General features: G+C 57.4%; 1 protein-coding gene across 9 annotated transcripts; it reads left to right on the top strand.

Annotated features, from left to right (window-relative positions):
• The first annotated feature begins 213 nt into the window (after positions 1–213).
• On the top strand, positions 214–11,510 carry PCIF1 (phosphorylated CTD interacting factor 1). 9 transcript variants are annotated; one of them, XM_047770989.1, is made up of 17 exons: positions 214–342; positions 2,229–2,402; positions 3,786–3,928; positions 4,019–4,143; positions 5,398–5,535; positions 5,703–5,833; positions 5,961–6,115; positions 6,803–6,950; positions 7,059–7,142; positions 7,383–7,482; positions 8,566–8,728; positions 9,330–9,502; positions 9,641–9,727; positions 9,806–9,990; positions 10,559–10,652; positions 10,750–10,925; positions 11,009–11,510. In XM_047770989.1, the coding sequence occupies exons 3-17, from the start codon at positions 3,805–3,807 to the stop codon at positions 11,235–11,237; spliced, it is 2,112 nt and encodes a 703-aa protein (XP_047626945.1). In that variant the 5' UTR covers positions 214–342; positions 2,229–2,402; positions 3,786–3,804; the 3' UTR covers positions 11,238–11,510. The 9 variants fall into 9 exon arrangements, with proteins under 9 accessions (XP_047626945.1, XP_047626937.1, XP_047626944.1 ...); XM_047770981.1 differs by having other exon boundaries at positions 5,323–5,535; positions 6,758–6,950; XM_047770988.1 differs by having other exon boundaries at positions 2,229–2,502.
• Positions 11,511–12,042: the final 532 nt, after the last annotated feature.

Raw genomic sequence — 12,042 nt, 5'->3', positions numbered from 1 at the left:
GCGTGCTTGTGAGTGCGTTCCTTCCTCAGTCCACGCCTCAGGGCCCGCGAAGCTGCCCTCCTCCACCCTAGACCTGCATGAAACAGCAGGGAAGAACGGGAGGAAGGGGAGGGGGGCCCAAAGCGAGCAGGGTCCAAGGAGCTGGCCGGTCCTGCCACACTCAAGATGGCGGAGCGGCAGCGGCGAGGTCCCTCAGAGGCGGTACCAGCGCATGCGCAGCGCGGAGTCCCGGCCCGGGACACAAGATGGCGGCAGCGGCGCTGGGGAGGGCGAGGCGGAGGCGGCAAAACGGGCGGTCGAGCAGAACGTGTAACCGCGTCCCCTCGAGTCCGCTGCGGGCAGGTAAGAGCCCCAGGAAGCCATGGTCCCGTCGCGAGCCGCGCCAGGGTCCGGGAGTCCGAAGCCAGGCGGCGGTGGCCCCGCCGGCGCTTTCCACTCCTGGCTACCGCTTGCCCCGTCTCTGCCGCCGCCGCCATCTTAGGCCTAAGGGTGGGCGGTCGGGCCGGTGGCCTGGATGAGGGAGTTCGGTCCGGAGAGCGCGGGCGGAGCAGCCTCTAGGGCCCCTCCGCTGCTGCCGCCGCCACCGCCTTTGTGTCGGGCTCCGACTCTGAGTCGCCTCAGCCCGGGGGCGGGAGCGCGCGGCGGGGCGGAGGGCGGAGCCGGGAGATGGGCCGGCGCGCGCGCGCCGAAAGAGCCCGCCCCCCCGGGGGGGGGTGGGAGGGAAAAGGTGCGCGCGCTAGGGGTCGCGCCTCCCCTCAGCGCGCGCCCCCGCGCCTGCGCACTTTGCGAGCCCTTTGACTCCTCCCTACTGGGTTGGAGTATTCTGATTGGTGCGTTACTGAAATGATCCCGCCTCATCTTTCTCCAATCCTGGACTCAGGCTCTTTTCTTTCTGGTGGGTTCTTTGGTTGCGCAGATACAGTTGTTTATCCTAAAGCTGGTCGGCAAACTGCGGTACGCGTGGGATTAATAAAGACGTTATTTTAGTAATAGTCGTTATCCCTTAGAGTGTACAGTATGCTAGGCTCTACGTATAGAGACTGTAGAGGTTGAGTGATTCTGGTTTATAAATTGGAAAATGGCAGAAGGGTCTGGAACCCGGTTGTGTTCAAACCCAGAGCTGGTACTTTGGCTGCTGACCTGCTGCATCCACATCACCTGGGAAGTTAAAAAAAAACTTCTTTAGTCATTAAAAAAAAATTGGCAAAGATTTAAAATGAAGTGAAGTGAAGAAACTAATCATCTGGTCTCTCCGTCTCACTCCTGTGGCGCATTTTAAAAAATGCAAATTCTTGTGTATCTCCCCTCCCCATCTCTGACTCCTAAGATGTGGAATGAGGGACAGGAATCCGAGGTTGTTTAACACGTTCCCTGATGGTTCTGATGCACAGAGCTGGCTTTGGGAACACTGCAGTGTCCCAGTTTGGCCTCACTAAGGAATGCAGCTTGTGCCGCCTCTGCATAGTTCATCTGCCTGCTGCATCAGTATCTCACAGTGTTTCTTATGGAAAATATTTTTTCAATAAAGGTGAACTCGCTCCGTTATATAACGCTTTTCATGCATTGTTATTTTTTAAAATTGAAAACCGGATTCACATGTGTTTTTCACTTACTCTGGGTGGCTTGGAACTGTGCCCACCTTGAAACTATGTTTGTTCACTTTTCTCTTGTCATGGGGTACCTTAGCAAGATCAGCTACACAATTTGTAGGGTCAAGTGTGCAAGGTGAGAGTGTGGACCCCTCGTTAAAAAAGGTATTAAAAATTTGAAGACAGGGAATTGTCTGATGGCCTAGCGGGTTGTGGCTCCTGCGTTCTCAGCGCTGTGGCTCTGGTTGCTGCTGTGCGGTGTAGGTTCAATCCCTGGCCCAGGAATTCCCACATGTTGCCTGTGTGGCAAAAAAGAAAAAAAAAAACCCACAAAAAAACAAGAGAGGACCTGAAGTAAATGTTGCAACTCTCATTTTAAAAAAAATTGAAGACAGTGACAGCAGAGCTTTAAATCTCCTCAATGTGGGGCTCTGTGGGACTGTGCAGGCTGCAGGTCTGTGAAGGTGAACCTGTTGGTTGGGAAGCTTGGGAACTACCGTTTCATCTCCCGAATCCCCAGATCTCCCACAGTGTGTCCTTGGGGCTCCCGATGTGCTCTGTGTCAGTGGCCATCTTGTTGCCCCCGATCTGCAGCATTTCACAGGTCTGCGACTCTCTTTTCTTCTCTTTGCTCTGCAGTTGCTGATGCAAGAAATCCCCTGGGCCCCCGTCCACTCCACTGCTGACCAGCCCACCCGCCTGCGCTGAGCTTTCCTGCAGGCCTTCCCACTGCCTCTGTGGGACCCTGTGACGTGGGGGTCCATCCGGCTGGAGAAGAAAATCCTCTCATGCTAGCATTGCAGACCCCAGAGGGTGAGAGAAAGTGAGACCTCGTTCAGCCTTGAGACCTGTGGGCCCAGCCCCAAGGCATCAGGAATTCCTCCTCCCCAGAGAACCAAGGCAGTGACCCTTGGTCAGTGGTTCCAAACCTTTTCGTTATCCTGGCACCCTTTTGTTGTATGTAAGTTTTCTTGCTCCCTGTGCTTTTATCCGCCAAATTGTGCAAAGTAACCATTCATTTTTTCCCCTTCCAAATTGACCAAGGCATCTCTGAATGAGTGAATGAGTGTACAATAAAATGAACGACCCAGTGATTGTAATGATGTTGTCAACAACCAGTCAGAGCTTCTGATCAGCATGGGAGAATCAGTGTGACCACAATGAGTTGATAAAATTTTCAACAGCAAAGATAACTGTTGTTTAAATGTGCCTTTGTAGTCTTTTTGTGGGCAAATGTTCAATTTCTTCTGGGTGTTGTGACGTGGCAGACATCTTTAGGAGCACCAGTCTGACCTCACTTGGCCCCTGGCGTCTAACAGCTAGCTTAGGAACCACTTTGGCCATTGAGGCTTGTGCTGGGTGTGCTTTGGGTGGAATAATAGGGAATACACATCAGAAGGAACTGACCTTCTTCCTGGTTTTTAAATTGTCACCTGTGAATTATGAAGGACTGAATTCAGTATCCCTTCTCAGTCCCATTGGTTCTTTTAGCAGCAGATTGCTTCCTGCTCTAGAGTTAGAACAAGGCATCTAATTCGATGCCATGTCCCTTCCTGGGCTGTGCTGTGCGGATAGGAAGGGGAGAGGGGAGGAGTTACTATTTCTTCTTATGGGAATAGCTTCTCAAGGGCAGACCCAGTTCTGTTTTGTCTGTCATTGCTGGTGCTTTGTAAATATCAACAGAATGAATAGGGCTCCTGTTGGGTCCCAGTACCGTAACTTAGTGCTGGAGAGAGCTGAACTGGACCTAGTTCTGAATCCTGGGGATCTAATGGGGAGACAAACTGAGTTGATGGGCCAGACTGTTTGAATGCTGCAGTGGAAGTGTTCATGGCCTTAAGGAGGGGCTCTGACCGCCTACCCTGGGGCAGTGAGGGTCAAGGAGGGCTTCCTGGAGGATGTGAACCTACCTGGTGGTAAGCCAGGCAGAGAACTGGGGAGAGTATTTCAGGCCAGAGGAGCAGCAGAAGTGCGCCCGTCTTGCAGTTGAGAGAACTGCGACTTAGAAGTGCGGGCTTCTCCTGTGGCCCCAGGCTGGCCTTCCAGGACAGAACTAGATTGATTTCTCCACGTGTGCAGGTGGTCACTGGGGCCCTTGGTGGGTTGCAGTTGATAGGTGGGGGATGGCGGCGGTGGTGGTGGAACTGACCTCCATGCCCTGCTGGCCCTGATACCCTTCGGTCTTCTCTGCCACAGGTCCGGTGTGGATGCCGAGATGGCCAATGAGAATCACGGCAGCCCTCGGGAGGAAGCGTCCTTGCTGAGTCACTCCCCAGGCACCTCCAATCAGAACCAGCCCTGTTCTCCAAAGCCCATCCGCCTGGTGCAGGACCTCCCAGGTACTGGTGAGGGGCAGTGGTGGGGCGGCGGGGTGGGAAGGGTGCCCAGGGGCAGCCCTGACCCTGGCTGGCTTTCGTGCTTGTTTGCAGAGGAGCTGGTGCATGCGGGCTGGGAGAAGTGCTGGAGCAGAAGGGAGAACCGTCCCTACTACTTCAACCGATTTACCAACCAGTCCCTGTGGGAGATGCCCGTACTGGGCCAGCATGACGTAATTGTGAGTGTCTGCCTCGGGTAGAGGCCTCAGAGCAGCTTCTGGCATCTGGGCCCACCCCAAATGTACACCCAGCAGCTGTACCTAGCCCTGCGTCAGGACCTGGGGACACAGTGACAAGCAAGATAGACACAATCCCTGCCCTCATGGAACCTATAGCAGGAGAGACTCTGATGCAGAGAAAGAGATTATAACAGTTCGTGATGTTGAGCGTGTACTGCCTGGTGGGCACGGTGCCCGTGATGTGGTTGTGAACCAGACAGACCTGGCCCTGCCCTTGCATGCTTAGGGGGTGCGCAGCCTGCTGGGGGCGGGGGAGGGTTACAGTGTAGCCCCTCAGGAAGACTAGTGTCAGGGTTTAGCAGGGTCTGGGGAAGGGGAGGGGACCGGGGAAGCCTCACCGCTTAGGGTCAGAAGGGTGGCTGAGTGCAGGTAGGAAGCGGCAGGTCAGCCTGATGGGGCAGCATGGGCCCCGGCTGTCTGGCAGGAACACGGGCTTTCAGATCCCTGTCAGTCAGGGCCAACTTGCTCTTCTGGGCACAGTCCGCCCCCATTTTGCAGATGAAGACGCTGAGGCTCAGGGAGGGGAAATGCCTAGCTCGAGACCTTAAGCCGGTAAGGGGCAGAGCAGGGCTCGCACCTGACAGGACTCCAGGGCCACACGCTGCCCTCCGTCACGCTCATCATGCTCTTTGTCACCAAAGGAGATAGGTTCACAGGGCCTTGCTCTTTAAAAAATGAATTTCTTGGAGTTCTCTGGTGGCCCAGTGGGTTAAGGATCTGGCATTATCACTGCAGTGGGTCAGGTCACTGCTGTGGTGTTGGTTCGATCCTTGGCCTGGGAACTTCCACATGCTGCAGGCACGACCAAGAAATACCAAAAAAACCCTGAGCAGTTCTTGGGTTTTCCCTTTCTTCCTGGCCCTTTTTTTTCTGGTTCTTAAGGAAAAGAAAAGACCACGTACTTGGCATTGATCTCATGCCAGATGTCATGTTAAAGCGGTCGCATTCATTGACTCACTTAACCCTTTTCCAGTGGCGAGGTAGGGCTCAGGTGGCTGTTTTGACAGTGAGGGAATCGGGATGGGGAGGAAGCCCCGGGTCACGCAGTTGCAAGTAGCAGGCAGGAGTGGAGCCCAGTTCCTCCTGCCTCCCAGCCCCCTGCTCTTCTCCGAGGAGTAGGAGCGGGGGCAGGAGGGCATCAGGATTCCTAAGCTGCTGGCCCTGGCTGCAACTCTGCTGGTCTCCCTCCACCAGTCGGACCCTTTGGGGCTGAATGCGACCCCCCTGCCCCAAGACTCAAGCTTGGTGGAAACCCCCCCGGCTGAGAACAAGCCCCGAAAGCGGCAGCTCTCGGAAGAGCAGCCCAGCGGCAATGGCGTGAAGAAGCCCAAGGTGAGTGCATGCGGACACTCAGGAGCCAGCTGGTCAGCGGCAGCCTAGGCCGGCAGCGGGCAGGTCCCCTGTAAGGGCTGGTCAGGAGGGGGCCTGGGGCGCAGCTCACCAGGTGTGTGCAGCAGGGGCCAGCTCTCCTGACCCGATGCCTTTGATTTTTGCTGCAGATTGAAATCCCTGTAACACCCACGGGCCCATCGGTGCCCAGCTCCCCCAGCATCCCAGGAACCCCTACACTGAAGATTTGGGGGACGTCCTCTGAAGATAAACAGCAGGCAGCTCTCCTCCGACCCACTGAGTAAGTCTCTGCTGACTGGCTTGGGGGTGGGGGTGGGGGTGCACGTCACTGATGGCCAGTCTGCCCAGAACCGTGGGGCAGCAGGCAGGGCATCGCCTTTCCTTATTGCTCCGGCCTGTGCCCCCAGGCTGTACTGGGACCTGGACATCCAGACCAACGCTGTCATCAAGCACCGGGGGCCCTCGGAGGTGCTGCCTCCCCATCCTGAGGTGGAGCTGCTCCGCTCCCAACTCATCCTGAAGCTTCGGCAGCATTACCGGGAGCTGTGCCAGCAGCGAGAGGGTAACTACCTCCCGGCCCTGAGCTCCTTTGTTTCCATCCACCGTTAGCACAAGCCCGGGGGTGGCCTGCTGGGCTTGGGGAATTGCACAGTGCAGCCTAGTGGTTGAGAGCATGTGTTGTGGAGGGGACAGGCCTGTTGGCTGTCCCCTCCACAGCACACTGCTGGCTGTGACCTTGGTCTTACCGATTAAACCTCCGTGCAGTTGGGGCTCCTCATCTGTAAGATAGTGACAGTAGCAGTGCTGTGTCAAGGGAGGTTGGGCTCGGCAACTCCACAACAGTAAGGCAGTTGGTAGCACTTGCAGAGCGCCCCCCATCTGCCAGGCATGGTGGAAGCCTTTTTAGGAATGTGAAAAGGGGCATTAGAAAAACAAGAGCTCCTACCCTTCACAGGAGTACAAGGAGCGAGTGCTTAATAAACTGGAGCTTTTATTAATTAATAGGTAAACCTGCTTGATTTTGCTGAAATCTAGAAAATCCTCCCTCTCCTCTTTGTTAACCTTTCAAGGACCCTTTATTAAACTAGTGGTTCCCAGAACATGCCTTGGGAAGCGTAGCCTAGGATGCCAGCTCCTGCAGGAAGGCGCTGTATCTTGTTGATTATTGCACCTCCAGTGCCCTCCCCATGTCTCCTGGGTGCAGCCTGCCGCCTGAATCCAGACCTTCATCAGCTCTCCTGTCCCGCAGGCATTGAGCCCCCTCGGGAATCCTTCAACCGCTGGATGCTGGAGCGCAAGGTCGTGGACAAAGGCTCTGATCCCCTGTTGCCAAGCAACTGTGAACCGGTCGTGTCACCTTCCATGTTTCGCGAAATCATGAATGACATTCCCATCAGGTACAGCCCCATACCTGCAACACCCCACCTCCCCACCCCCTGGGGAAGTTTGGTTTGTGTGCCCAGGCCCGTGTAGAAGGCCCTGACCCTGACCCCCCTCTAACCCAGGTTATCTCGAATCAAGTTCCGGGAGGAAGCCAAGCGCCTGCTCTTCAAATACGCAGAGGCTGCCAGGCGGCTCATCGAGTCCAGGTTTGGCTCTGTCTCCTGACCCCAGCACAGTGGGGCTCTCACCTGAGTGGGGAGAGCCTAGGCCATCTGGTCCGCTCACTGGGCTCTGGGAGCAGGCGCGGGCCAGTTCCCAAAGGAAGAGCAAGGGCTGTGATGGCAGCCGAGCTGTTGACACCCAAAAGCCAGTGGAGTGGGGTGGGAGGAGTGGGGAGGGTGGAGGCGACGCTTACCAGCCAGTCCCTGTCTGCGCCTCCACCGCAGGAGTGCCTCTCCCGACAGCAGGAAGGTGGTCAAGTGGAACGTGGAGGACACCTTCAGCTGGCTACGGAAGGACCACTCCGCCTCCAAGGAGGACTACATGGTGAGTGGCCCCAGGCAAGAGGCCAGGGAAAGGCTCCGTGGCCACTGCCTCCGAGAAGCCCACTCTGCCTGCCGAGGTGGGGCAGGGCCCCACAGCAGCCTGTTCCTGTGCAGACACTCAGCAGTCCCCAAACTCCTGCCCATGGGGATGTCTGTCTAGGCTCCTGGCTTCTCCCAAAGAACATTTATTTTCATTAAAGTTCTTAGTGGAATCCTGTGCTCGGCCACACACCACAAGGAGCTGCCTTTTCAACTTAATAAATGTTCAACATCCCCTTGAGATCTTGGGAAACAGATCGACAAACGGCCTTTTCTTTCGCGTGTGTGGCCCCATTGCAGTTAAGAGCTACCGCTAGATTCAATTGCCTACTTTAACATGTCCAAAAAAATGCTGTTTTCTGGCCTAAACCCATCACTTCTTTAACTCTCCACCAGCACTAGCAATGGGCTTTCTTTTCAGGACCATTTTTCACAAGAGACAAGGTTTCGCACTTCACGATAGTAACTGTGTACTTGACACGTAGAGAGTGACGAAGGTAGGTGTACTCACTAGCCAGAGTGACTCATTTTCACCCATCACTTTGACACGTGCAATTCAGCATAATTACAAATGCCTACGGTTAACTTTCCAAGTTGCTAAAGGTGCAAGTTGCAAACCTGCAGTGACCAAGGAGTCCCCATTTTATGACGGGCTCTCTCCCCATAGACTGAAAATGCCTTAGAAGTGGGGACTGTGCCTGGTTTGTCTGTTTCCCCAGCAAGTGTCGGGGGATTTGGCACAGTGTAACCCCAACAATAAGTGCTGGCATTTATTGGACACTTACTGTATGCCAGGGGCTTGGTAAGCCCTTAATGGGAATGATAGCATTCAGTATTCAGACTGCCTTGTTACCTAAGTATCTTATGTTCCCCTAACAGTTGAAGAGTAAGATTCACAGATGCCAAGGGATTTGTCCGAGCGACACAGCCAGCAAGTAGCACAGAGTGTTTTAGAACGAGGACTGTTCGATTCCAACAGTCCCTGTTCTGAAACAGCCCTCCCCTGCCAGCCCACTAGAGCCCTGATCAGAAGTGTCTCCTCCAGGATCGCCTGGAGCACCTGCGGAGGCAATGTGGGCCCCACGTCTCGGCCGCAGCCAAGGACTCCGTGGAAGGCATCTGTAGTAAGATCTACCACATCTCCCTGGAGTATGTCAAACGGATCCGAGAGAAGCACCTTGCCATCCTCAAGGAAAACAACATCCCAGGTAGGGGCTCAGGTGGCAGGGAGCCCGGCTGTGCCATCAACTCAGTATCAGGGTCCTGATTAGAGGGACAAGTGAGGCTGAGCCTCCAAGGCCACAGACTGCTTTGGGGAAGCCCACTTCTCCCGGGAGTGCCGGGAGTGGGACCTGCTGTGTCCTTTTGCTTGGTTTCAGCACTCCTTTAGCAAACAGAAGTGATGAGAAAGGGAGAGCCAGGGGTGGAGCGAGAGACAGGTCAGGGGTGAGGAGTTATATCCATTCTGGTCATAGGCTCTGGGGGGAACTCAAAAGCTTGGGCCCCAAAAGATCCCTAAGTATGGAATTGTGACTACTAGGAAGTCAGTGTCACTCTCACGCTTCTGTGTGGCGGCAAACCCACAGCTTGGAGTCCGCTTGCCTGCCAGGCCCCGAGGCCGGCAGGCTGGAGCCCCGAGTCAGTAGAGCGTTGCCTGGCCATGAACTGCCTGAGCTGCACTCTCCTCCTCCCCAGGATTAGACTTACCTCCCTCGGTTACTGGGATGGTACGTGTGTGAAGTGCCTGGCACACCGTAGGCACTGTCTGGGGTGAAAGTTGGCAGCCCCTCCTTACTCTCCTGCCCACAGAGGAGGTGGAGGCCCCCGAGGTGGAGCCCCGCCTGGTGTACTGCTACCCAGTGCGGCTGGCCGTGTCTGCACCCCCCATGCCCAGCGTGGAGATGCACATGGAGAACAGCGTGGTCTGCATCCGGTACAAGGGCGAGATGGTCAAGGTCAGCCGCAACTACTTCAGCAAGCTGGTGAGAGCTGCGGGGAGGCCAGGCGGGGCCCCGGGCGGGCGGGAGACCTGAGGGCTGGATCGTTGTCGACCTGGTCTTCCGTGGAGGCCAGTGAGGAGGGAGGGCCGCTGCTGAAGCCCACTGCTTTCCGCCCCACAGTGGCTCCTTTACCGCTACAGCTGCATTGACGACTCTGCCTTTGAGAGGTTCCTGCCCCGAGTCTGGTGTCTTCTCCGACGGTACCAGGTATGGGCCCGGGGCAGCTGGGGGAGGGCTCCTGGGGCGGGCCTGTGCCCCCAGGGGCTGAGCACGTCCACTCTGCAGATGATGTTTGGCGTGGGCCTCTACGAGGGGACAGGCCTGCAGGGATCGCTGCCCGTGCACGTCTTCGAGGCCCTCCACCGACTTTTCGGCGTCAGCTTTGAGTGCTTTGCCTCACCCCTCAACTGCTACTTCCGCCAGTACTGCTCCGCCTTCCCTGACACCGATGGCTACTTTGGCTCCCGCGGGTGAGCGTGCAGGGCTGCTGGGTCCCCTCTTGCCCGGGCAGCCTGATGCTGTAGGGCTTTGGAGTTGGGCAGTCTTCCCTCCTCACTGGTTCTGTGAGCTTGGACATATTGCTGCTGAACCTCTGGGAGCCTGTGACATCCCCTCTCCCAGCCTGTGGCCTTCTCAGTGAATGAGCCCAGGTTTGGAGAAGGAGCGCTTGGATCCAGGCACTGAGAGGAATGAGCTGTAGTAGAGCTGGGGGCGCAGGGGGGATGAGAGGGGAAGAGGCAGCCAGGCCAGCACGAGGGAAAGCTCAGCATCTGGGGGACGCCTGGGTGTGGCTTGTGCCGTGGTGGCAGCGGGGTCAGAACTGGATCTGGGCTCCAGCTTCTCCACTACACCTGACCCCTCATCCCTTCAACAGAGGTGGCTACACCTTGTCCTGGGACCAGTTAACAGTGACTCTGGGCCTCAGGCCTGACCAGAGCCATCTCTTCAACGTGGCTGCCGGGGGGTGGGGGGCAGCACCTGTTCTTGGTTGAGGGACTGAGTCCCGGTAGGACCTAAAATGCTCACCTCTGTCCCCAGGCCCTGCCTGGACTTCTCTCCCCTGAGCGGCTCCTTCGAGGCCAACCCTCCGTTCTGCGAGGAGCTCATGGACGCCATGGTCTCCCACTTCGAGGTGGGTGCGCTGCTGCTGGGGGCAGGGCTGGCAGGCATGGCGGCCAGCCACCTGGGGGGCAGCCCCTGACGTCCACCCTGTGCCCCCCCCCACACAGAGACTGCTCGAGAGCTCGCCAGAGCCCCTGTCCTTCATCGTGTTCATCCCTGAATGGCGGGAACCCCCGACCCCAGCGCTCACCCGCATGGAACAGAGCCGTTTCAAGCGCCACCAGCTGGTCCTGCCTGCCTTCGAGCATGAGTACCGCAGCGGCTCCCAGCACGTCTGCAAGAAGTGGGTGCTGGGAGAGCGGGTGGAAGGGCTGGGCTGTGGGGCCCGGGCCGAGCCCCTCCCTGAGCTGCCGCCTTTGCCCGCAGGGAGGAAATGCACTACAAGGCCGTCCACAACACAGCCGTGCTCTTCCTGCAGAACGACCCCGGCTTTGCCAAGTGGGGGCCCACCCCCGAGCGACTGCAGGAGCTGAGTGCCGCCTACCGGCAGTCGGGCCGCAGCCACGGCTCTGGCAGCTCATCATCCTCCTCGGAGGCCAAGGACCGGGACTCAGGCCGGGAGCAGGGCCCCAGCCGGGAGCCTCACCCCACTTAACACATCCTGCGGGGAGGCGGAGCCCCAGGGTGCTGGTATGGACTGCAGGGGCTCAGGCTCCTTCTGGGTGGCAGCAGGACTCAGGCTGCCAATGACGTAGGAAGATCATGGCTCTGCCAGGGCTCCCCCTCCCTGCCCCATCCCCCAGCTGCCCACCTCAGACTCACTCCAAGCCCCCTGTAAATAGGCCCCACGCCTCTCCTTCCTCCCCTTACCCCATCTTGTTGCCACCTTGTTTCATTTGTAAAAGGAAATACAGAAACCTCCCAAGAACGTGTGAGGGTCTTGAGGGCAGAGAAGGCTGAGAAACCTGGAGCTCCTTCTGGGACCACGCCCTCTGCATCCAGGCTCACCTCCTCATGACCCCTGGGCCTTCACACCCAACCCAGGACTCCAGAATCTAACTCCTCATCCCGCTGTCCCCACACTTGGGTCCCTGGTGGCCTGTGCCCAGCAGGTCAGAAGAAACCGGAGCCTGGCACCACCCACCTGTAGGCCCCAGACTCCCACAGCTGGGCCTGCGCTGATAGCTCTGGGGAGTAGACAGCAGGGAGCTGGGTCCTGGCAGAAACCTGGATGTCTGCTCGCCCTGGAGCCACCACGGTGAGTGGGCAGCCAGGTGTGTCTTACACTCACAGGTCAGGGAGAAGAGCAGCTCTAGGCATGGGGCTGGGGAGGAAGCAGGGTCTGCAGGTGCCCAGTGGGGCTCTCACAGCTTGGCCAGCTCTCCCAGCATCAGGCCTCTGCCCCAGGGGTCTGCCCTGCTCCGGGGCCCTGTACTTACAGAGGCAGAGCAAGATGCACT

This window comes from Phacochoerus africanus, chromosome 3 (genome assembly GCF_016906955.1).
Source record: "Phacochoerus africanus isolate WHEZ1 chromosome 3, ROS_Pafr_v1, whole genome shotgun sequence".
In the NCBI taxonomy this organism is placed as follows: domain Eukaryota; kingdom Metazoa; phylum Chordata; class Mammalia; order Artiodactyla; family Suidae; genus Phacochoerus; species Phacochoerus africanus.
Note: the sequence above shows the minus strand (reverse complement) of the source record. Positions and strands in the feature narration are given on the sequence as shown.